This window comes from Mus caroli, unplaced genomic scaffold, assembly GCF_978045245.1.
Source record: "Mus caroli unplaced genomic scaffold, Mus_caroli_1 scaffold_13, whole genome shotgun sequence".
Lineage (NCBI taxonomy): Eukaryota > Metazoa > Chordata > Mammalia > Rodentia > Muridae > Mus > Mus caroli.
This window is the reverse complement of record NW_028227268.1, coordinates 36,268,945-36,294,532: the sequence shown is the minus strand read 5'-3', so window position 1 is coordinate 36,294,532 and position 25,588 is coordinate 36,268,945. Positions and strand designations below refer to the sequence as shown.

Below are 25,588 nucleotides of genomic sequence, written 5' to 3'. Positions count from 1 at the left end.
AATTTCAGATGAGGGGAAATGTCACAAGACTTCAGTTTCTACTTCTCAGTAGTACTCCCACCAGGCTGTTTCTGAAAGACTTTCAGGAATCAAAGTTCTATCTGAAATTACTATGAAGAAAACAATTCACAAAAAAGATCCTGTACATTAAACTGTGTCTGTGAAAACTGCTATTTTTCCCTAACAAAATAAGGAAAAATTTTTTGTCAAACTTTCCAAAATTGAATCCAGGTGTATTCTCAATTTCCAGGAAGCTAAAGAGCACCCACCACGTTGGACAGGTTGAAATATCCCACAGGCCTTTAGCAAATACCTATCTTCAAGGCACCCATTAAACTTTAACAGGAGGCTTCAAAACAACTCCTTGTGCTGGGCATGATGGGGCAAGCCTGTTAGTCCAGTATTCAGGAAGCTGATTCAGCAAAAGGATGAGTTTGCGACTACCCAGGCTACAAAGTGAGACACTGTCTCAAAACTATGTAGATAGATAGATAGATAGAATAATTTAATCATTTTAAATTTTATATATATATATATATATATATATATATATATAATCTTCAAAAAGTACTGTTTGTCAAATTACTTGGAACTAATGTTATTATATAATTTTTATTAGTAAGCTAATAAAATTTAATCTCATTTATGTGTGCATATGTGCAAGTGTGCATAGCCACATATTAATCTTCTTTTGAAATCAGAATTACCTATAAGACATCTAAGGAAAAAAGATGGACGGAGGCAGAGCTGTGCCAGAGGGGAAAGAACTATTGTTTTATTTACCCCGATGACCTCCTGGAAAAGGTTTAGTATCTCCTGCTCAGTGACCGGCTGGTTTGTCGCTTCGGGGTTGGATTTAGACGCAGGAGTAAGTATAGAATTTATGTACACATCAATCAGAGGAAGGAGCTGAGGGTGGAGTGGAGTGGAAGTTTCACATAGCTGTCTGTAAATCCAGTCCTACAAGAAAAAAATTGAGGCGATTTAAAAAAAACAGAAAGATCAACACTGTAGAACACATATAGCTTTGCCATGTTCCTCAGGTCAATGTACTACTGACCAGTAGTTTGCGGAGCTAAAATATACTACCTCTTTTCCTAAGTAGTCTATCATTTAACCAAAACACTATCTACTGAAAGATACACCTAAGATGGTGAGCAGCCTGGCTCTGGGTTTAATGTGTTTCTGAACCTTCCCTACTCTGTCTCTATTTAAAACTCTCTGTGTGTCATGGAAGACTTCCCAGCAGAGGGACTGTAGCAGGGGCTATTTCTCCAGAGACTAGAAAAGAACTACTATGGGATACCACTTACCTAGGGGAGGAGACATGCAAAACTTCAAGGTGTGTATCTGGACTCTTAATCAATAAAACTGTTTTACTCAATAAAAGCACAAAAAGAAGCAAAAGATGCAACGTAGCTAAAAATTAATGTCACTAAATCATCAAAAGCGTCAAAAGGGCACCTGACAAGATATGCCACATATAAACTGCTCATTGTTCTTTTTAAGTAAAAAAGGCTTTTATAACAGGTTCAAAAACCATTTACTTACCTCCTGTATTTCAGATTTCTCATTAAGAGACCTTTTAACCCTTTGATATAACCAAATATAAAAAAACTGAAAACATAAGTTAGGCACTGGCTATGCTGGTGACAAATTTGCAAACAGCAACAGTAAAATTTAGAGAATGGGCCAGCCATATTAGTGCGCACCTATAACCCTTAGCACTTAGGATGGGGAAGGCAGAGGATCAAGAATTCACTGTGAGCCTCAGCTACAACTCAAGGTCAAGACCAGCTTGCGTTTGTTAGATACATTTTGTATCAAACAAAAATGTAAAAACATGCTATTATAAGATATATAATATTATACACTTTGTAAAAAAGTTACAATACTGCTTTAAAAATTTGAAGTTGAGTTGAACCCCTGGGTTCTCTGGAAGAGCAGTCAGTGCTCTTAACCACTGAGCCACCTCTCCAGCCCTGAACCTCAAGTTCAGTTCTTAGAAATGATAAACTATATAAATAACTAGTAACTAGCTACTTATAGTAGTAACTTATTACCTAGTAATTTAGCTTACAACATTACAAGTTATAATATTGTTTTAAAAAATTGAAGTTGGGTTGTTTTTTTTTTTTTTTAATGTTCATTGTTGTTTTGCCTGCATGTATGTCTGTGTGAGGGTGTCAGATCTGGGAGTTACACACAGTTGTGAGCTGCCATGTGGGTGCTGGCATACATATATATGTATATACATATATATAAAGTAAACAAACTAAGAACTAGTGGGAGAGAACTGAGTTACAGCTTAAAATCTAAATATGAAGTCATACTTTTATTGACACTTTGTGCTTGGTAAACGATCGACTCCTGAGAAGTTGGTAAATACAATGAATGGGCAAAAACCCAGTAATGTTGGCACTCAAGTTGCTGGTGACAGGAACTCGAACTGCATGGGCTGTGACAACCTGAAATAGAAAAATAGCATTAAAACACATAACAAATGCAAAATTAGCTTGAAAAAAGATATAGACTACCAAATAGACCATCAACACTTAAATGCAGTCCATGAGGATGAACAATGAGAATCAGCTGGTACAAGGTTTAATTGTTTTGTTCTGTTTTAAGACAAGGTCTCATGTGGATCAGGCTGGCCCTATACTGCTAAGGCTGACCCTGAACTCCTACTCCTCCTGTCTCTTTGTCCGGAGTGTTAGAGTTGCAGACTTGTACCTGAAAACTTCTATATAATATCTACATGATAAGTAAATTAGGTGTGGTAGCACTCATCTGTTGTCTCAGCTACAAGAAAGGATGAGTGAGATGCTTAACTCTTGAACAGCTCAGGCTGGGAATAGAACTCAGGGTTAAGATGCTTGTGCAAATTCCTGGGTTCAATCCCCAGTACAGTTAAAAAAGAGAAAAAAGAAACGAAAAAAAAGGAGTATATACCTAGGAACTGGTAAAGATCTCTAATTTCCTGTTTATTTTTACACATACACACATAAAGGGTGTAGCTCAGTGGGACAGCAGTAGTGTAGCATACAAAGGTGTATCGTTCAGTTTCTACCATGACCACCAAAAAAACTACAATAAAAATAAATAAATAAACAAACACACATGAGAAGTGCTAACAAATATAAAATGTATTATTTGTGCTAATTGGGTCTAGATAAGTCTTGTCTACCTTTTGAATCTATTTTGACATGTATAAAATAAAAGATTACATTCTTCCTTGTCCTGAAGGGTGGCTGTGGATGCTAATTTTTTTCCTAGTACTTATATGAGCGGGGCCAGCCCTCAAGATGCTGAGACAGGACTGCAGAGAGTTCAGAGAATTTACAGGTTTACTAGATATTAAGTTCCAGGCCAGCCAGAGACCTTGTCTCAGAAGGAAATATTTATATTTGAATTGGCAAATGAATTTGAGAATTTTTACTTTTAGGAGAACTTTACTAAAAAGAAAACTATTTGATTTTGTTCGGGGCTGAATCTGTGGTAGCACAGTGACTGTCTCCAGTCGGAGTGGGTTGCAGCAGCAGTCTGGCCACTTGTGAGGCCCTCAGAGGACCAGACCCACCACAGCACAGGGCCCAGCTTTGGTGCTTCCTCCTGAAGTTGACATCTATGGAAAATGGCAGCCTACAGGTTTTGTGGGAAAGCCCTCATACTATATTAAACCTCAGGTTCCTCATTTGTTTTAAAAAACTGACAGACAGACAGACAGACAGACGGACGGAAAGAAAGAAAGAAAGAAAGAAAGAAAGAAAGAAAGAAAGAAAGAAAGAAAGAAAGAAAGAAAGAGAAAAAGAGAAAGAAAAAGAAAAAAAGAAAAATATTCTTGGATTTACTCAGAGACAAGGGTACTGAAGCCAAGTAAGTGTGAACAAAAAGAGTAAGGAACCAGAGGCTAGTCTGTAATGTAACTGCAAATACTTTACAACCCAAAGAGTTACCCAGGGCTCTGTTTTCTCAAGAGCAATCCAAATCATTAACCCAGAGTACATTACCAACATCTACAGCCACACTCTTACATACCCACTCAAAGTTTTCAAGAATCTATAAACTCAAAGCATACCGTTTTGTAACGAGATAGATGAATTATTCACAGATAGTTTAAAGATGAAATAAATTATCACTACAAATTGAAAGTGATAAAAAAAAGACTTCCTTTATTCTTCTCAGTAGTTTAGTGAGGAGCTAAGGACAGAGGGAAGTACCTGCTCTGTAAAGATCTCCTGCGTGAAGATGGTCTTCATCCTGCTTAAGGAGCTTGGCTTAATCACAATCTAAAACAGTTAAGAGAATTTTGGTAGCATGTAAAACCATATGAAGTATGTTTATTCTCATGAATTTATTACCCAAAATGGTATGATGTACAATATTAATGTTGGAAACTTAAATTTTCTCTTATAAGTGACCTCTCAAGCCTGACATTAAGACACTGAAGTAGAACCAACATAAATCATACTTAGTAAGAGCAGTGCACACATGTGCAGGCCTGTAGTCACAGGCACTTGGGAGGCTAGGCTGGTGGGTCACTAGAACCCAGGAGATCAGGAGCAACCTGGCAATATAGTGAAACCTCTTATCAAAAAAAGAGATAAAACATACTTTAAAGCCGGGCGTGGTAAGACTTTAGTGCTTTAATCCCAGCACTCGGGAGGCAGAGGCAGGCGGATTTCTGAGTTCGAGGCCAGCCTGGTCTACAGAGTGAGTGCCAGGACAGCCAGGGCTACACAGAGAAACCCTGTCTCGAAAAACCAAAAAAAAAAAAAAAAAAAAAAAAACTTTAAAACCACTTAATAAATTGTACTAACTATTGGCATCTTAAGTTAGTGGGTAGAAAAGGTTTATCCAACAAATGGAGACAAAAAAAAAAAATAGCTCACACACACATTTTACACACGTGACACACACAGACAACTGTACTTCAAATGGACTAACTTAAAATCAATGCAGACCTGAAGTATATATAGTGCAAGGGTGCTTGGCTAGTACAAGTGAAACCCTATGTTGTACTTTAGTACTGAGAAAAAAAGATTTCAATGCAAAGCATAAAGCCACAAATAAGCCAGAAAAAAGTTTGGTAAGCTGAGTGTGATGACTCACACCTACAACCCAGCAGTCCTGTGAAATCACATAAAAGTATGAGCCACTCCAGGCTACAAAACAAAACCTCGTGTAAAAGAAACAAAACAAAAACAAACAAAAGAATGGAATAACTAGTTTTACTAATAATCAGTAAAATATAAAAAAGAGGGACCATTCTTCACCAAATTTGCAGGCTAGGCACGGTGGTATGCGCCTTTAATCCCAGCTCTCAGGAAGCAGAGGCAGAGGCTCACAGATCTCTATGGTTTGAGGTCAGCCTGGTCTACATGCCAAGTTCCAAGATAGCCAGGGTTACATAGGCCTTGTCTCGATAAATAAATATATAAATAAATTAAAAACCAAAAGTTACAAAGAATGGAGCTGTCTAGGCATGGTAAGACTTTAGGAAACCAAGGGCTCTGATGCATTAGTGTAAACAGTGAAACTGGAAACATCTCTATAAAAAATAGTATGATAGAACTCATAAACACTTGGCAAATTCTCACTCATTAAGTAACTTTGGCCACAGTTTTATCTTAAATAAACTAAGTGCTTAAGGATAGAGCTGTGAGACTATCTGTGTTTACATTTATATGAGTTTATTCATCTAAGGTTTAGAATAAATTAGAAAATCTACACAGGAGATTTAAAAAAAAAAAAAAAAAAAACATTGAGGCCCGCATGGATTCCAGGCCAGCCTGTCTCAAACAGCAACAACTAAAGAGAAGCCTGGAGAAACGGCATCCCTGTCAGGTTACCCAGACTCTGGCAGCTGGGCCTCCTACTCCCTCTTCTGGCTTCTGTGGGCAGCTACACACATGTATACATGCCCACACAGACACCCATACATACACAAAATTTGAATAAATGTAATTCCTATTTTTCTAGGAATTCCTGTGTAAAATTTCAAACTAGCAAACAACTAAAACTACTTAAATGAACACAGTGTATTTATTTTATAACATTATAGATAGACTAGTTTTATGTATATATGTATATATATAGTTATATTATAGTTATATACTATAACTAGCATAGACACACTTTCTTTCAGAAAAAAAGATAATTAACAGTTACCTTCATGCCCAAAGTGGAGCAGACTAAGTCAATGATAGCACTAAGCTGGTTGCTATGGAAATACATGGCCACCAATAACAACATCTCCCCAAAAGAAGCAGAGACACCTGATGTACTGTTAAAACAGAAGAAAAGCTATGAGTTTCAGGGAGGAATAAGTAAGAAAAGCTTTCTCAACTGAGAGGAACAATGGCCGCTTGCCCTACCTCTCAAAGTACGCCTCTTCCTTGATCATCCAGCTGAGCCACAACACCATCAGCTGCTCCTGCTCCGGCGTGCTGCAAGACACCATGGCACCACGTCACCAGAGCATGGTGACAACACGCTGAAAGACGCTTTTCCTCATTCTTTTTTTTTTTAAGATTTATTTATTGTTATATGTACGTACACTGAAACTGTCTTCAGACACACCAGAAGAGGGCATCAGATCTCATTATGGATGGTTGTGAGTCACCATGTGGTTGCTGGGATTTGAACTCGGGACCTTTGGAGAGCAGTCGGTGCTCTTAACCGCTGAGCCATCTCGCCAGCACCCAACTTTTCCTCATTCTTAAAGACTTATTTATTCTTATTTGATATGTACAAGAATCCTGCCTGTTTGCACCATGTGCATGCCTGCTGCCCTCAGACCCCCAGGAACTAGAGTTTCAGATGCTTCTGAGCTACTGTGTTGGTGCTGGGAACTGAACCCAGGTCCTCTGCAAGAGCATGAACTGTTATTTAACCCTGAGCCGTCTCTCCAGCCCTGAAATTATTTTTTCTAGGGTTTTTTTTTCTTCTCTATTTTGAAATACCAACTCAAATTAATGGTTTGCTGAATTTGACTATTAACTACAAACAAGATGAGAACTCAAAGATGAGGTTTTGCCTTCATCAACCTGAACTGTCAAAACCTCCTCAATTCTTAGTAACCTCCTCAATTCTATATATTTGTAAGTTGAAGAGAGTGACATTCCCTCTTATTCCTTGAAAAAACAAAGGAAGGTCTCTGGGATTAAAATGTTAAAAGAACTATATTAAGAACACTGACCAGTTACTTCCTATAGGAAAACATTTTAAAAATCTAAAGTTAAAGCGTAAGCATCAAATTTGGTGATTCAACTCCTAGCTCGTGAGAGACAGAGGAAAGCAGATCTCTATGAATTCAATACTAGCCTGGTCTACATGGTAAGACCCTGTCTCAAAAGAACAAAAACGAGAAAAAAAAAAACAAAAAACTCCTTAAGCACTAAAAATTCACAAACCAAGTTCTAAAATCTAACAAATTAATACATCTTTTAATTCAAATTTAATTTATGGAAATATCTTGGGTAGAATTTAAAATTTTAGTCAGAAATTATTACTAATCATAAAACCTAAGAATATGAGCTCACCATATTTTAAATGGTTATAAAAATGTAACAATAATAACAGTTTCTAAGTTTTTCTTTTTCCTTCATTTACTTATTTATTTTGTGAGAGTGTGTATAGCATGACATGTGTGTAGAGGTCAGAGGTCAACTGGCAGGAATCAGTTCTCCCCTCCACCATGTAAGTCCAGGAGATCCAACTCAATTATCAGGCTTGGTAAAGGCCAGAGTGAGTGCCTTTACCCACTAAGTCATCTCACTGACCCAACAGCAGTACTAACTTCTTTAGAACAATCATTATATTTAAAACTCAAAAGGCACTCTGACTTTAACTTGTGTAAAAATGTCACGGCTCTCTTCCACCTCACTGCAGGTAAAACAGAAAACAACAGTGTGCTTTTCTCACTAAGCTGAGAAAATCTAAAAGGCCATTTGTACCTATACCTAATATAATATTGTGCTCAATTATTTTTCAGTCATTGCACTAAGGCAAGACAGTGCTATAATGGACGGTGCCTAGAGGCCTGCCAGACTCAGTGAGAATCCCTTCTCTGCAGTTCTGAGGCTGTGATCTGAAACCCAAGTTGACCCTTCTGAACTGTAGCCCTCCTACCAAGTACACATGGCGCCTCCACGGAACCAGGACTAGAGGTAATGGTTACAAAGGCCTGGCGGAAAACCCTGAAGCATACAGTTATCACATAATACTTACATTTAATTTTACTAACATTATACTTTCCTGAGCAGCACTATAATTTCATTAAAAGAAATTTCTAGGTTGGTGAAAAGGCTCAGAAGGTTAAAAAAAAAAAGCGCCCAAGTTTGATGCCTGGGACCTGTGTGAGGGAAGAACTGACTCCCACAAGTCATTGGCAGAACTCTACACACGTGCAGGGCACATGCATGGCCACATACATACACATGCACACACAAAATAAAAGCAATAAAAACTCCTTAACAAAAGGCCTTAGGAAAAATGAGTAGCCTTCAATGAAGCAAGGGCTACTGTAACAAAGCAAGTTCAGTACCAGAACTCAGTCAACAAACAAGCTACCTTAAAACATGGGAGGCGGAAGCAGCAAAACTAGGAGTTGAAGGACAATCTTAACAATACAGTAAGTTCCAGACAAGATCATCTACAAAAATTAAATAACAACAACAAAAAAATGAAGTAAAGGAAGGAATAAAAGGACAAAAAGAGAGCTCTTGGAATTAAGCTGCAGTACAGACAGCCCAAGAGGCACAGTGTGGGATGTGGGCACATGGTGGGATAATGGCTAACACGCCCGGAACCCTGAGCTACACCGAGTGGACAGTGCATTTGTTGTTTTGGTTTATGGTAGTTTTCAAAAAGAAGGAGCAAAGCACTGAGATAAGAAAATCCAGTGGTTGGTTGCTCTGAAAGATTCACAAAAGGACTGAGACAAGGAGACCCCAGAGGAAGACACTAGCAGCATGGCAGTGTGGGGACAACTCCTACAACTGAAGCATTGGTTTCTAGCTGGAAAGGACCCACTGGACACCTCCAGTGATAGATCAATACGAACTGGGGCAGGGTATGACAATGCTGTGTAATCCCAGCATTGGAGGGCTGCGGCAAGAGTACTACGGTCAATTCCAGGCCAGCCAGAAAGATCGTCTCAAATAAACAAACAAAACAACAAAAAGAGGCTGGGCAGTGGTGGCGCACGCCTTTAATCCCAGCACTTGGGAGGCAGAGGCAGGTGGATTTCTGAGTTCGAAGCCAGACTGGTCTACAGAGTGAGTTCCAGGACTGCCAGGGATATACAGGGAAGCCCTGTCTCGAAGAAAAAAAAAAAGAGAGAAAGACCAAATATTATCTAAAACTTTTGAAACCATGTAAGAAAGAGCCAAGCCTACATGTTTGCACAGTGATAGAAGAGGCCACACAAAGGGACAAGGAATTGGAATGACTTTAGACAATGACAACAAAGCAAGAAGTTAGAAGACAAGGAAATGGACAGACTTTCAAAATCCTCCAATTATTTCCCGCTTAGACGTCTACATGCCATCAAACCATTATCCAAATGTCAGAATGGTGGCATTTTCAGAAATCCACCCCTGCTCTGAAGAATTTACCTCCCACATGACTGCTTTCTAAAGATTCAAAATGAAAAACTAGTCTTGTCTACAGCTGTAGAACACCAGGTACAGAGGGACCCAGCCAAGACTGGAGCAGACAACACTGCTCTGGGCAAGATTTCTGAAAAAGATTAAACCAATAAACTGTGTAATGAGTCAGGACACATCCAGAGGAGATTTAGCTTCATCTTGTTTCTTTGTTGTTGTGTTTTGTGTGCCAGTGGGTTTTTTGGTATTTTGAGACAAGGTCTTACTTTGTAGCTTAGGCTAGACTCAAACACATGGCAGTCCTCTTGCCTTGGTCTCATGTGGGTTGAGAATAGAGGCATGAAACACCATAACCAGCAAGATTTAGTTTGGAGTTGAATTATTACTACACAGAACACCAAGAAAATTCAAAACAAAACTGCAGCCAAACCTGATAACCAGAGTTCAATCCTTGAAGCCCATATGGTAGAAGAAGTGAGTTCTGCACATGTTCTTTGACTTCTACACATGCACCATAGCACATGCGCGTGTACATGCACATGCACACGCGCGCACACACACACACACTCTCAAATAATGTGCTAACTAAACAAATAATAAAAAATAAACAAGTAAGAAATAAATAAACAAGTAAGAAATGTTTAAGCCGGGCATGGTAGCACAGGCCTTTAATCCCAGCACTCGGATGGCAGAGGCAGGTGGATTTCTGAGTTCAAGGCCAGCCTGGTCTACAAAGTGAGTTCCAGGACAGCCAGGGCTATACAGAGAAACCCTGTCTTGAAAAAAAAAAAAACAAAGAAATTCTAAAAAAATTTTTACAAGTATTTGTAAAACAACTCGAGAACTAAAAGAAGGTAAAAAGTAGAGAAAGAATTACTGGCCTTTAACAATGTTCAGAAGAAACATTGAAAAGACTAATAAAATGGCTCGCATTAGTAGATACTGATTCCCTTTTATTTCAGTTTCTGTGGTAAACTTTTAATAATATGCTATTCATACACCCTTTCTGGTAGTAACACTCCTTCTAGGCGAACATGCTACCTACACTACACGCTCGTCCATACATGAACAACTAGCTAAGTAGATAAGAGCCCATTTGGGAAGGCAGAGTGACTTGTAGAGCACGGTACCTGACGAGTGTGGAGAAGGCCAGCAGCATACAGAAGGACAGGGAGACAAAGCGCACCCCGGCCGGCGTGGCAGGAGGTCGGCTGGTCATCAGCTGCAGCAACTGCTCAGCTTCTTCTTCAGTTGGTCTGAAAGGGTAAACACAATTGGTTTCTTTGCTTGTTTTTAGTTCAGTAAGAAAACAAGCAAATGTTCCAACATTTTAACCCTTTACATGCAAACTTTTTAACCTCACTGTAACAAACCTACATCCAATTCCTTATACTTACTTTGTGTATGTGTGTGCACATGCATAGGCATGTGTTGTGCTGTGTGCTGGGTGAGGGTTGCAGGTGAGTAGCACACATGAAGGCATGGGTGTTCATGTCTGGGTAAGCATGCAGGGCCAGAGGAAGGGGCTCTGTCTTACTGCCTCGGTCAGAAGCTAGCTGCCCCGCACTAGGCCTGCTGACCACAAGCTCTATCTCTTGCTTCCCATTTACACTTGGTGACTTATTCATTTATTTTATGTATGTGAGTACACGGTCGCTGTCTTCAGACACACCAGAATAGGGCATCAGATTTCATTACAGATGGTTGTGAGCCACCATGTGGGTGCTGGGAATTGAACTCAGGACCTCTGGAAGAATAGCCAGTGCTCTTAACCACTGAGTCATCTCTCCAGCCCTAGAGTGAGCATTCTTACCCCTGAGTCATTACCCTATCCCCAACCCCTTCATCTTTATTGGTCAATTCTCCGTTTTCAATTGTCTCCTTTTTACATGGCATATGATTTACCACAGAGAATGGGAACTGGAATTACTTTGTTGTCTGTGCAAAAACCAAATAAATAATCAGGGTTCTGTGATCAACAGACTTCCAAGGAAGTAATAGCAATGGTCCTAGACATGATGAGCACATATTACTTATGTGTAGCCATGTGTCCTAAAGAGTTCACGGCAAGTTGCACTTTATACAATTATGGGGTTAATGGATTGTAAATGACTTATGGCCCCAAACTAATGGGCCAGCATTTGCTTACCTAACCTGTCAGACCTGAAAGGCGCATGAGGGGAGATACACACAGGAATGCTCAGATACCAGCTGAGGACATTAGTCCAAAGGATTTGGTACAGTAACTTAGAAACCTTGTGTTCCTGTCAAGTCTGGGGCTCAGGACGGGAGAGGATCACTCACAGGTCACTCGGGGTATCTTCTCAAGTGTGGTAAAAATCACAGGACTTTCACACACTGGGACTAAAAATTTAGAAACTACTCCTGTCCCTCTGATATTTGCATAATTCTATTTGTAACCAGACCACATTAGATCAAAATATTCCCTAATGACAGCTGGCTTTAATACCTTCAATCTTGATATAAGCTAGTAAAATTAAGACCTGAACCCTCTTAATAAAGGCCTTTGGTCCACATCTTTGAGATCAGAACCAAGAAGAAAAAGATAAAGAAGGAAATATCAGATTGAGTACTTGAGTCCAGCAATTCCCATCAGGGCACAGTACAGACGTAAGAGTGCACTGGCTTTCACGACGTGCTCTTCCTTCAGCCCCGAGTACACCGACACAGTGGGTTCCATCTCCACATCGGCTTCCTCCACAATACGGGTACTCCTCACGGTAGGAAGAATGCCCATCAACTCCAGAAGAAGCTGCCTTCTCATCTGCCAAAGCACGGAACCGCTGCTCTCCCGTTTTCTCTGTAAGAAGCGTAATCGGCAAAGGAAGAGAGCATGGAGCGGTTACTGCGTTAAAAGGAAGCTAAATGGACCTTGTCACATGAGCACTTACAGTTGACCCAACATGAGGACCCTGTTCTAACTGCAGTTCTGTTTTAACAAGTCAAGAAAACTCAAAATGTATTCCTCTACTCACCCCAGTTTGAACTGACTGCACAGGTAAGGCTAACTTAGTATAATTAGGTTGTGAACAGTAATTAACAGTACTTGGGCTGAGTGTGGGAGTCCACTGGAGACAGAGGCAGGAGAGCTGCTGAAGGCCAGGCCAGTCTACATGGCAAGTCCCAAAACTGCCGGGGTACAGAATAAAACCTTGTTTAGAAAATTCAAAGTAAGGCTTCCAAGATGGCTCAGGGGTTAAGTAAGAGCAGTCGCTCTTGCAGAGGACTTGGGTTCGATTCCCAGCACCTACACTGTACTTCCAATGCTAGGGCAGCACAACAGCAAGCACGTGTTTGGAGAACCTGCAAACATCCGTCCTAAGCTCTAGCTCTCCCACTAGTTACGCGCGGCGTGGTACATCGGGTAACCTCTCTGAACCCCACGTTCCCTCTTGACAAGGAAATAAACAGTGGCATTACGTGCCTTTAGAGATGCCATGACTGAGAGTCTGTACCTCAGAGGCAGCAGCCCAGCCCAGCTCTCCAGGCAGGGATACTTTAGTCGTCGCTCACTCTTCATGTCTAACACTGTTCCTGACAAGTGGCAAGCACTCAATGCTTACTAAGAAACCAACGAACAAAGAAAGATCATATACAAGAACGGAATGCTAAACTACAGAGAGACATTTCCTTAGCCACGTATGGGGCAGATAACTGTAATCGGTGCTTATTATTTTTAAGACTGCTGTTAAGGAAAGTATAATAAACATACCCGAACAGCAATGTTAAATTCCAAGAAGAAACATGTGTGGTGCACAAAGGCCTAGGAGAATAGGAAGAGCATACTGACTGCTCAGCACACAGCCATATGCCGGTCACACAATACATGTGTGTTCCCTTTACTTTTAAAAAGCAAAGCAGTGGACTATAAGAAAGTAAGTCTGGAATGTAGAATGATGTGATACCTTGGCACAAAACTAGTTTCTAACCCATACACAGGCTGCCCTCTTTCAACCTGAACTGTTAAAGTCACTCTGCACTAGCAAATTCTACTCAGAAGCACTAAAAAGGTGTTCAAAGTGGTGGAGCTGGGGGATGGTGGCACACACCTTTAATCCCAACACTCGGGGGTGGGGAGGCAGAGGCAGGGTGATCTCTGTGAGTTGGAGGCCAGCCTGGTCTACAGAGTGAGTTTCAGGACAGCCAGGACCACAGAGAAAAACCCTGTCTCAAAAAACAAGCAAGCAAGCTTACAAACAAACAATAAATAAACAAACAAATAAATGGAAAAGTAAAGAAGAGGAAAAAAAAAGCCATGTTGAGTGGGGAAGACTGCTGGCAATGGAGGCTATATGCCTGCAGTCAACGCACAAGGATTCCCTCAGACTCAGACTGGGTCAGCCTGGGCTACTACACTCCAGAACAGCCAAGGCAACAAAGAAAGAGCCTATATCACACGCACACATACAAAACGAACAAACCTACTGCAAGACACACCTGTAACCTCAACTGCTCAGGTTAGAGAAAGAAGCCAAGTTCAAGAACAATCTTGGTAACTTAGTGAGATTTAGCAGCTCAGTGGGAAAGTGCTTACCTGGGATATGAGAGGCTCTGGATTCAATCCCAGGACCACAAAACATAATGCATTATATTGTTCACTAAATTATTATTATGTACAATAAAATATCTGATATATATCAAAAGGTAAATAGAAAAACAAAATGAATATATACATACAATGGAGTATTATTTAACCTTAAAAAGGAAGGAAATTCCTTTGCAGGGGTGGGGGGGGCTTCTATATGGTGGAGGAGGCCTTAGGATGTAGTCCAGCTGGCAAAGAATGTGATCTGTATCTAGCCCATAATCTTGCCTCTAGCTACTGTTAGTATTAAAAGTATACGTAACAATGCCTGGCTAAGAAAATTCTGACACATGCTGCAAGAATGAACCTTGAAACCTTTATGTTAAGGAAATAACATACAAGTATCCTGTAATGTGACTCATATGAGGTCCTTACAAAGGCACCCAGAATTCACACAGAACAACATAAAGCCCTGATCACCAGTTTACAGGAAAAAGGATGAACAGGTAGTTGAATGGGTTCAGAATCTGCAGAGCACTGGGGCTAGAACTCAGATAGAGTGCTTAACCAACCAGTATAAACTCTGACCACAAAAAAAGAAAACAAAATCCTAAAAATAGATAATGGCTATATATGCATAACACTGCCAAGGTTCCTTTTCTCTCTCTCTCTCTCTCTCTCTCTCTCTCTCTCTCTCTCTGTGTGTGTGTGTGTGTGTGTGTGTGTGTGTGTGTGTGTGCATACACACAAGCTATATGTACAACCCAGAAACAAATACTGGGTGTCTTCCAACTTCTCACTTTATATTTTTTAAGCTGTATTTATCTTTTATATTTGCCTGTGTGTATGTAAATATGGATGTAGGAAAGGGAGGCTGCAGAGGGCACCAGATCCTCTGGAAGCAGAGTTACAGGCAGCTGTGAGCTGCCCACTACAGGTGCTGAGAACAGAACTTGTGTCCTCCAGAAAAGCAGGAAGTTCTAATTGTTGAGCCACCCTTTCAGCTGCCCCACATTATGTCTTTAGACTGAACCTGAAACACGACATCCCAGCTACACCAGCTGACCAGGAAGCCTCCAGGACATATACATGTCAGCTCCCCCAACACGGGAAGTACAGACAACTGCTACCACACTCTACTTTTACATGGTTACTATGGTTCTAAAGTCAAGTCCTTATGTTTATATAGCAAGCATTTTACCTACTGAGTCTCCAGCCCTATACTGTGAATATTCTGAAGTGTATCTAAAAAAATGAATAAATGCAAACTTTGATATGTATTTTACCACATACACACCTATATTAAATTACAGATTATAGGCCGGGCAGTGGTGGCACACACCTTTAATCCCAGCACTTGAGAGGCAGAGGCAGGTAGATTTCTGAGTTCGAGGCCAGCCTGGTCGACAGAGTGAGTTCCAGGACAACCAGAGCTACACAGAGAAACCCTGTCTCAAAAAACCAAAAAAAAAAAAAAAAAAAAAAAACAGATTATAACTTACTTTGATGATAAGAGTTCTCAAAACCCTAACATAGCACCCCAAATTCTTTCAGGGGCCCAGAAAGTCACAATATTGAGACGGTGCCTTGCCCCTCCCATTCTCACTGGGGTACAGTACATTCTCCAAAGCCTTCTGAGAAGCTGGACTCTGAAGAGTTAAAACTGTAAAGCACTGCTACTATTCAATAGCTTGGGTTTTTTAGACACTTGTATTTTTTAAAAATGTAATATTTACTAAGCATGGTGGGACATTCCTATGATCTTTGTAATCAGGAGGCTTAGGCACAAGTCTAAGGAAGAATTGAGGGCCAGCCTTGACTAAATACCAAGACCAAGCTCAAAAGTAGACACACACACACACACACACACATACTTTCTTACTTTCTCTCTCTCTCTCCCTGTTTATATTTGATTGAGGTTTTTTTAATTTTTAATAAACTGATTATTTCAAAATTTTTAATTTCTAATTGGGAAATATCAAAAGACAAAAGCCATATAAACATATAGCTTTCAGGAGGTTCCTAAAACTAAGTCTGACAACCACTGGTCTAAAGATACCTTTTCTTTCTTTTGTTTCCTCCTTCCCACCATGGCTTTTGTTTGGTATTTTTAGTACAGTCTCTCTATGTAGCTTTGGCTGGCCTGGAAGTTGATATGTAGACCAGGCTGGCCTCAAATTCCTAGAGATCCACTTGTCTCCTACTGCAGGGTCCTGGAATAAAGGTGTGTGCCACCATGCCTGACTCCCATGGCTTTTAATCATAGTAATCCTTGCAATCATAGTAATCCTCCTGCTTCAGTCTGGCAATCATAGTAATCCTCCTGCTTCAGTCTGGCAAGAGCAGGATTTACTGTATGAGCCACCAGGCCTGGGTAACAAGCTGCTTCTAAGGAGGCTTCCCTCCGATCATGTGACTCTCACCTGTTGTCCATTTCGAATGAAGGTTCCAAACCAAGTCCTGACTTTTGCATTTGTTCCAAGAAGCAAACCACTAACAAAGCAAACCAAGTCGCTCACTCCATCCTCACAAGCTTCGGTTTTAGTATGATCCAATGTCAAAGCTACTCCAAGGCCTGGCAAGTGACATTCTTCCACCTAACACAGAGAGAAAAATAAGTTAAACTCAATACAATAAGGAAAAGGTCTGGGACATTTCAAAATTTAACGCACCTCAAGTTCAGAGGAAAAGAGCTCACAAAACCTAAGACCCAAGAGGGAGGCAGCATACTCAGGATATGAATAAAGTTCCCCATTTCTAAAGGATTCTCAAACAATCTTGAGAGAAATCCTACTATAAAAAGTGCTGTCACAAAGAGACAAGAGACTCACTCACCACCATGCCCCGAACCTTCAGGGCCTGAGAAGGATTCATTCTGCATAGGAAGCGTAGGGCGTCTGTCCTGCGCCTCCCTCCGAGACTTTCTTCATCCTGCCGTTCTCCGTTTTTGATCAGGCCCCTACAAACTATCATTTAAGAGCCTCTATTATTTTAAGTTTTGTCAAGCTTTTTTAAGTAAGGTGTTATAAATCACTTCTTCATTCTTGAAAATTAACCATTTCTGCAGCTTAAACAGTGTAGAAGGAAGACACTGGGAATTTGATAGCATTGCAACAAAAACCACGTCAACGGGAACAAAGGAATGAAACAGTCCTTAGCAAATTACGACCTGAGGACAACACCTAGTCCCACCTGCTACTATAAACCCACAAGGACAAAGGCAGTGAACAACTAAGTACACTCAAGCTGGCCAAGATACACAGCTCCAATCACAGCTCTAGGGAGCTGGAGGAGAATCTCCAATTGGAGGCCAGCCTGGACAACATAGGAGAATCCAGGCAAACTGGAGCTAAATAGGGATTCAGTGTCACAAGGAAAACAACAACAAACTAAGGCTGAGCTCAGCAGAAGAGCACCTGGCTAACACTGATGAGGCTCTGCAAACAATGCTGAGAAAACAAAACAGCGATTAGTGCAGCCTAGTAACAACACTGTAATCTGAGCTACTCCAGACTCTGAGGCTCACAAGTCTAAAGATCACAAGTTCAAAGCCCGCTTGAGCAACAAAGTGAGTTCAAGTCTAGCCTGGACATCTTCGTGAGTCCCTGTCTCAGAATGAAGACGTTAAAAGAGATATAGAGGATCAACAGTGACAGAGGGCTTGCCAGGCCAGTACAAGGCTCTGTGCTCAATCCTCAGGACTGAAAAGTTATTTTACTTTTAAAATAAATTTTATCAGAGTAAACGTTTTTTCCCAACAAAATCCTGGGGAAAATTGTTGCCAAGAACTCTATTCTTCAAAGTTCATTGGCAGAGCAAGTAGCTCTGGGTCCAATCCTAAACACACATAAATAAAAACAAAATAAAAATAAATGTAAATAAACTATACATTACAAGAAACGAAGGCAGCTCAATGAAGAGCACCAGAAATACTAAGGGTACAGATAAAGCTTTTCCCCACATCTTAAAAAGGACTTAAAATCAGCTGGGCATGGCAGCATACACCTGTGATACCAACACAATGAAGAGGAAGATAACTTAAAGTTCAAGGTCACCCAGGCTACACAGGGAGACCCTGCTAAAAACAAAAGAGAAAAAGGTGCTGGTGACATAGCTCAGCAAGACAAGATGCTTAGCACCACATGCACACCCATATGCAAACACAGACAAACTAAACAAGGAAATAAATCAAAGGAAAAAAGAATTAACTAGTTAAAATAAAAGCAGTAAGAATGTCATTTGGACTTATAATACACATTAATCAAATATATGATAAAAAATGATACAAAGGAAAGAGATAAAAATAACATGGCATACCTAACCACCACAATAATTGTATTAAATGGCTAATATAACGTGTTTACACACTTCAGTTAAACGACAGACTGGTCTGGGCTGTAGCTTAGGCACTGGGTCCTACCCTTGTCCAGAAGGGAGGGAAAACATAGCACTAAACATGGTGCCATGCTCCTGTTAACACCAGCCCCACTCAGAAGGCAGAGGCAAAAGACTCCCAGGTTATCCCAAGGACAGCTGGGAGAACACAGCAAGACTGTCCAAAAAACAAAAGGCCCAAGTATGCAAAATCCAAGTTTTCCAATAATTCATTCTTAAATTATATTTATATTTACCTTCGTTAAAACTATCAGGAACATTGGCTACCAGGAGACACAAGAACCAGGCTCCATTTCTAACATGCAGCAAGGCTTCCGCGACATCCACTATAGGAAGCAGGGAAGGGAGCTCTGGAAGACAAAAAGCCACTATTGAGACGTGACCCCACAGTGTTCTATTTTCCATAGCCAGACATTTCCAAGAGGTCACCAAACTTAAGTACTAGTTCCTCAGTCACAGTAGCTACACTTCAGTTAACCCACAGGCCGCGTGAGGCAAGGGGAGCAGGGGGGGGCGGGGGTGGGGGGGACACTGCTAACTGGACAGCACAATCCGGAATACAGCAGATGTTTCCCTGAATAGTGCTGGTCTAAAAAAGCTTTTTAATTAAAATCTTTACATTTCTATATTTTCTTTGTTTTTTTTTTTTAACCATATATACCTATTAAAAAGAATCTGGAAAAGCAAAAAAGGTACATAAGAAAAAAATGTATGTTAGTTCTAATAATACATATATGTATTTAATATTGTTGCAATAGTAAGTATATTTAATATCTAGTTTAATCCCCTCATTAGTAGTTTTAATATTAACTAAAACGGAGTTTTTATTTTTCCCCTCTGCCCTATGCTTTTTGATCTAACATATTATGAACATTTATGAGCTCATTAAAGTTATAAATCATTAAATTAAATGTACACTGCTAACATCTATATAACATGGCATACTAAACAAAAAGTAGAAGTCGGGCTGGTGAGATGGCTCAGTGGGTAAGAGCACCCAACTGCTCTTCCGAAGGTCAGGAGTTCAAATCCCAGCAACCACATGGTGGTTCACAACCATCCGTAACAAGATCTGACTCCCTCTTCTGGAGTGTCTGAAGACAGCTACAGTGTACTTACATATAATAAATAAATAAATCTTTAAAAAAAAAAAACAAAAAACAAAAAGTAGAAGTCACTGGGTCTCGGTTCTAATGCTAGTCATTCTGAATTTAAACTGTTTTAAAAGAAGTGAGGCACATGTGGGTGGCTAAGTGAGGCTGTTAGGTCCCAAGCTTCCCATCCCTCCAACCTTTAATTTAAAATTTTAAGACATATTTTTAGTAAATAACTTTTAGATTTTTAAGGGTTTTTGGGGGGGAATAAGCACCGTTATTTAAGATATCATCTCGCTCTGTAGACCAAGATGATCTAGATTTTGACACAATACTCCTGTCTTAACGTCCCAAATGCGGGACCACACCCCATTCTGATAATCTTTAAAATACCAAATTTGAGCTGGAGAGATAATACTGCTCTTGCTGAGCCCCAGCATCCCCATCAGGCAGCTCAGCTGCCTGTACCTCCAGTCTCAGGACATCCAGGGCACACCCAGACACAGACAGCTCTGCAGGCTGAGTAGTTACACAGTGACTCTTCCCAAGACACTGTATCTGTACTGAGCTACATCTTAGCAGTCAGTCCGTAAAGTACCTGCTTGTAAGATACAAAGGACATCTGCAGCTTCCTCCAAGTACACTGCACTCTCAAAGAGCTCAGAAGACTTGAAAAAGAACTCTCCACTGCACTCTGACACCTTAGGGAGAAGGAGGAAACAAGGAAGAAAGAACACGTTTAAGTAAACTGTAATCGTTTTCTTTTTTGAGCTCAGAAATCATGGGTTTATGCTGCCATTGAGATGGGGTCTCACTATGTAGCTATGGCTGGTCTGAACTCAGTACAAAGATAATGCTAGCCTTTAATCTATTGACCTACGATGGCATAAACACACCATCTTGTCCTTGCTTCTCTCCTGCTGGGATTGAAGGTGTGCTGTCCCGTACCAGCCTCAAGTCACTACGTATAATATGGCTAACACACGGAGGCAAAGTCTGAGGGGTCCTACCAGCCTGAACAGGTTAACCATGATTATTATCCACACATGGTAGCAGTAGTCTCAGAACTGCATGCTGGCTACTGTATAATCTCAGCATTTGAGAGGCTGAGGGAGAAAAGTCTCAAGTTAAAAGGCCACCCTGGCACCTAGTAAGATTCTGTCCCCCCTCCAAAAAAAAGAAGAGAGGGACAGAGACAGAGGTGGTAAGAGGAATTGATTCCAATCTACATTTTTAGAGATACTTAAAATTAAAAGATAAGGCCAGCCAAGAAACAGTATAGAAATGTTGTATGAGCTGAGCGTGGTGGCGCACGCCTTTAATCCCAGCACTTGGGAAGCAGAGGCAGGAGGATTTCTGAGTTCAGGGCCAGCCTGGTTTACAAAGTGAGTTCCAGGAAAGCCAGGGCTACACAGAGAAACCCTGTCTCAAAAAACCAAAAACAACAAAAAAAGAAATGTTGTATGTATAAACTGTTGATTAAAAAAACCCAATATTGGTCTGCAAGGTGCCTCAGCAGGTAAAAGCACGTTGCCACACAAGCCTGAAAAACTGAGTGTGACTCCCAGATCCCACAGTGGAAGGAAGCACAGAAAGAACTCATGAAAGGTAACCTCTGACCCCTACATATGTGCCAACACAACCATCATACCTACATTCAAAAACCAAAATAAAATGACTCTTTTAACTGTTAAAGCAGTATGACAAAAAAAGAATTCATTTAGCTCTAGTGATCAATAGACACAAAGGGAAAAACAACAGAAAAGCAAACAAACAAAAAACCCACAAGGAATGACAATGTTGAGCCTGGAACAGTGGTACACCCCAGCAATCTTAGCACACAGAAAACTGAGACAAGAAAAGATTAGAAGTCTGAAGTCATCCGAAGAAAATAGGAAGATTGGTCTCAAAGGGGGAGGGAGCAGAAACTTAAAGACAAAAAAAAAAAAAAAAAATCAAGACAATGACCTCTATGTTCCTTAAATTTCCTATGGTAATATGTAACAACATTTCTCACATAGCAAGGCAGCCGGGCGGTGGTGGCGCACGCCTTTAATCCCAGCACTCGGGAGGCAGAGGGGCAGAGGCAGGTGGATTTCTGAGTTCGAGGCCAGCCTGGTCTACATAGTGAGTTCCAGGACAGCCTGGGCTACACAGAGAAACCCTGTCTCAAAAAACAAAAAACAAAAAACAAAAAAAAAAAACAAAACATATGTTAGACATTAAAATCACCACAGAAAAAAATGTCTCTTATCACATCCAGGATGTATTTACAAGAGATTCGGGAAAATTTAAGTGTGGGAAAGTTTCAATTAACCATTAGCCAAAGGTCCATGACTTAAGTTACCTTTGTGTGTGTGTGTGTGTGTGTGTGTGTTATTGTGTACATGTATTTGTGTCCTTCGTTCACACTGGTGTGTTTCCTGTATTTGTCTGTGCATCACCTGTGTCATGGATGATTGTAAGCCCCCAGGTGGGGGGTGGAAACCATGCCCGAGTCCTCTGTAAGACAATTAGTACTGTTAACTGATAAACCATCTCTCGAATCCAATGGATTCCTCTTTCTGTTGTTTGGTGTGCACACCAAGCTACCTGGCCTTGAGCTTCCAAGGATTCTCTAGTCTCCCACCTTACCATGGCCCACTAGATTACAGATGTACACCATGTACAGATGTTCTAGAGATTCAAAGTCAAGACCAACAAAAAGGTGCTACCCAACTTACGTCATTTCTACAAGTGAAGTTTCTTTTTAACAGATGTTAAGGGGGCTGGAGAGACAACATGGCTCAGTGGTTAAGAGCACTCCTCCCTCTTGCAGAGGATCTAGGTTTGGGTCCTGGCACCAAAATGATGGCTCCTAATCAAGGACTCCAGTCCTCCTGTGTTCTCTTCTGAGCTCTGCAGACTCCAGGCACTCAGAGAGTACACAGATATGTATACAAGCAAAACACTCATGCACATAAAATAAATAAAAATGTAAAAATTATTTTGAAGATATTAAAAGCAATTACATCAATTCCGTACACACAAAAAAAAAAATCCTGCCAGGCAGTGGTGGCGCACGCCATAATCCCAGCACTTGGGAGGCAGAGGCAGGCGGATTTCTGAGTTCAAGGCCAGCCTGGTCTACAGAGTGATTTCCAGGACAGCCTGAGCTACATAGAGAAACCCTGTCTGGAAAAAAAAAAAAAAAAAAAAAATTCCTGAATAGTTGGGTGTAGTGGCACACACCTTTAATCCCAGTACTGGATAGCAGAGGCAGGTAGATCTGGCCAACCTGGTCTATAGGAAAGTCAGAACTATACAGAGAAACTATCTCTAAAAATAAAAAATAAATCACTTCAGTCTTTGAAAGAACACAAATCAAACAGAAATACTAGCAGAACACGTAACCTGCCTGCCTTCTTGCTGACATTTTTTGACTATTTTCTAGATGTAGATATCAAGTCATGAATATTGTGAGATGAAAAGGGAGGTTTTTTTAAAGCACCTTGTTCATAATTGCCAACAATTCACTCAGCACAAGCCGCAATCGACGAGGGGAATCACTGTGTTCAAACTCTAGTGTCAGTCCATGCTGAAGCTGTGATACCAGGATGCTCTCTCCACTGCCTCCTCCAAGTTTATGCCTAGTGAAGTCCAAACACGGGAAACACGTTAAGATACTGGCAAGGCAATCCTTCCCTGCAATAATCCACTCATTGTAAATGGTTTCCATTCCTCTGAAACACTGTTTGTCTATGTATTGCAAGAGCTCACAAACTGTAAATTAGTAATTAGTCTATACTTCCGTAACAATAGCTTTCAGATACACAGGGACAGGAAAGGATACAAAACCAGCCTGGAGTCTCTTGGGGGGGGGGGGGGGGGAATCAACGTAATTTTAAAAGTTCAGTGATTCCCATAAAACCTTCCACCCTAGAAGACTTTATCCTCCTCAGTCCCCACTCAGAGTAACTGACCTAATATGTAGCTAATCTTCTCTGAGCAACATTTTATAACACAGAAAGCAGCTCTTAGGAATTTAACTAGAAAAGACCTCTGTCAAATGTCTCTCAGACTTGACTCTCCCTTTTCTGGAGGAGCTCTGGCAGCTCTCAGCAACGTTACATCCCCCTCCTTTGGAATATCAAGTAACTCCCAAGTCCTAACACAGAAGTGAACTTTACCTAAGCTGCTGCTCTTTGCTGGCATCTTGTTCTAGAGCGTGGAAGTCCACAGACAACAGTGCAACAATGGAGTTGACAGCTTCCACCCCAGACAGGAGGCGAAGTATAAGTTTCTTATCCTGTGCCCAACTTTGGCTCTGGTCAGCAGGAGCACAGAGTGCCATCCTCACCAGGCAGGGCAAGAGTAGTCTTAATTCCGGATCACTTAAGGATGCCAGGCGGACAACATCCACCTTCTGCATAGCTTCAAAAGCAAAAGGGCTGACAAACTGCAGGCCTGTACCCTCGGGCGTCATCGCTCTCGATCCTAAGGAGTCAAAAACAACAAAATGAAAAGTTGGTATATACTTCCCACATATATGACAACCTTCGTTAAAATCTAACAAAGTATACTAAATACTTAGTAGGTCCTTGCATTGGCAATGTTGTTGGCACAATTAAAGCTCAGCTTTCTGTCTCTATGTTTCTACTGACATCTGGAAGATAAGAAGGAAAACTGCAGATTAAAGTTTCTTCTCAATTTAGAGATCATTTGCTCTAATACTTTGTGGCCCAGTGAACCCTTCTACCCTAAACACAGCCAAGACTTCCCTCATTATGCCCATTACATGAGTTCCATGAAATATGGAGAGAAAATGAACGGCTGCAGCCTGATCTCTTTCATTTTACAAGCCTACCAGATAAATATAAATATCAGTTGAGCTTCTCTTTCTACCTCCCAACTACATGGAAACATTGGTAAATCATCTCACGGGCCAAAAGTAATGTCAGAGGCATGGTTCTGAAAGCCGCAACGCTATTCTGTACCCCTATTGTTATAGGGGTAGATGTGTATGTACAGTTAGCTGAGGGAGTTAAAGAGTCTCACTTGGGCACTGTGGTTTTGAGTAAATTTTCAAGAGGTAGCAGACAAGAGAGGTGACATGGAACAGTTAATAGAGACCACTCAGTCTTAAGACCTACTCCCTAGCAGAGCTGTGGACAAAGAATCGCGAGCAGAAATGCTGCTGTTTCAATAGTAAGCGCTGGTCTTTTACAGTAGAGTAAGCTCAAGGCAGAGGTGACAGGACTAAGGGGTCTCTGCCAGGCAGCAATGAGAATCGAGTGGCCCGGGCTGGAAGAGTCAGGCGGACTTCAGACAAAGCGGCACTTGGGCCCGAGAAGCCGACGCTTCATACCTTAAGATCAACCCTCCAGCCTCAAGGGACCCACTCGGATTCCGCCTCCGAGAGCCAGACGAGGCAGAAAGAGAGAGCGCGGTCCGAAGTTGGGCCTAGGTGATTATCCGGATCCCCAAACCCAGGCAATGCCCGGAGTCGACTCAGGCACCAAGAACTCTGACGCTGGGACCAACAGTGCCGTCGACAGACCGAGGATCAGAATGGGGACACTGCAAAAAAAAAAAAAAAAAAAAGAAAGAAAGAAAAAGAAAAAAGGAAAGGGAAAAAAAGGGAGAAGCAACCAGGAGAGAGGGGAAAGCAGAGACTTAGTTCAACCTGCACCCTGCACCTCCATTCATCCCAAGCTTCTGGCCCGCGCCGGCCACCGTACAGCACTGAGAAGACGTCCGCAGCGATCAGAAAAGCCAGCTTCAGGGCCGCTCTACGCATGCGCAGGCCCGCCCCTTCCTCCGTCACCGCCCTCCCCGCTTCCGAAAGCGTGGAGCGTTACACTTACTTGTTTCTTTTCCAGAGCTTTCCTCTTGGAACCTTGTCAGATGAGTTCCTAAATGGTCAGAGCGAAATCCCGACCCCATTATCGCGACATTTAAAT

At 41.2% G+C, this 25,588-nt stretch overlaps 1 protein-coding gene across 2 annotated transcripts in view; it reads right to left on the bottom strand.

Moving 5' to 3' along the window:
* Window positions 1-25,379, bottom strand: part of Ints2 (integrator complex subunit 2) — a 46,658-nt gene extending 21,279 nt beyond the window's left edge. The window contains exons 1-14 of one of the 2 annotated variants that reach the window (XM_029483658.2): window positions 25,312-25,379; window positions 23,816-24,122; window positions 23,137-23,275; window positions 20,245-20,347; window positions 18,789-18,902; window positions 16,993-17,123; window positions 16,581-16,754; window positions 12,206-12,432; window positions 10,742-10,867; window positions 6,378-6,449; window positions 6,172-6,286; window positions 4,221-4,289; window positions 2,334-2,468; window positions 784-960 (exon numbers count right to left, since the gene is read on the bottom strand). In XM_029483658.2, the coding sequence (XP_029339518.1) occupies window positions 784-960; window positions 2,334-2,468; window positions 4,221-4,289; window positions 6,172-6,286; window positions 6,378-6,449; window positions 10,742-10,867; window positions 12,206-12,432; window positions 16,581-16,754; window positions 16,993-17,123; window positions 18,789-18,902; window positions 20,245-20,347; window positions 23,137-23,275; window positions 23,816-24,122; window positions 25,312-25,330 (1,908 nt within the window). In that variant the 5' untranslated portion in view covers window positions 25,331-25,379. Of the gene's footprint in view, window positions 1-783; window positions 961-2,333; window positions 2,469-4,220; window positions 4,290-6,171; window positions 6,287-6,377; window positions 6,450-10,741; window positions 10,868-12,205; window positions 12,433-16,580; window positions 16,755-16,992; window positions 17,124-18,788; window positions 18,903-20,244; window positions 20,348-23,136; window positions 23,276-23,815; window positions 24,123-24,993 lie in introns of both variants that reach the window. The other variant, XM_021176462.3, reaches the window with a different exon arrangement.
* Window positions 25,380-25,588: the final 209 nt, after the last annotated feature.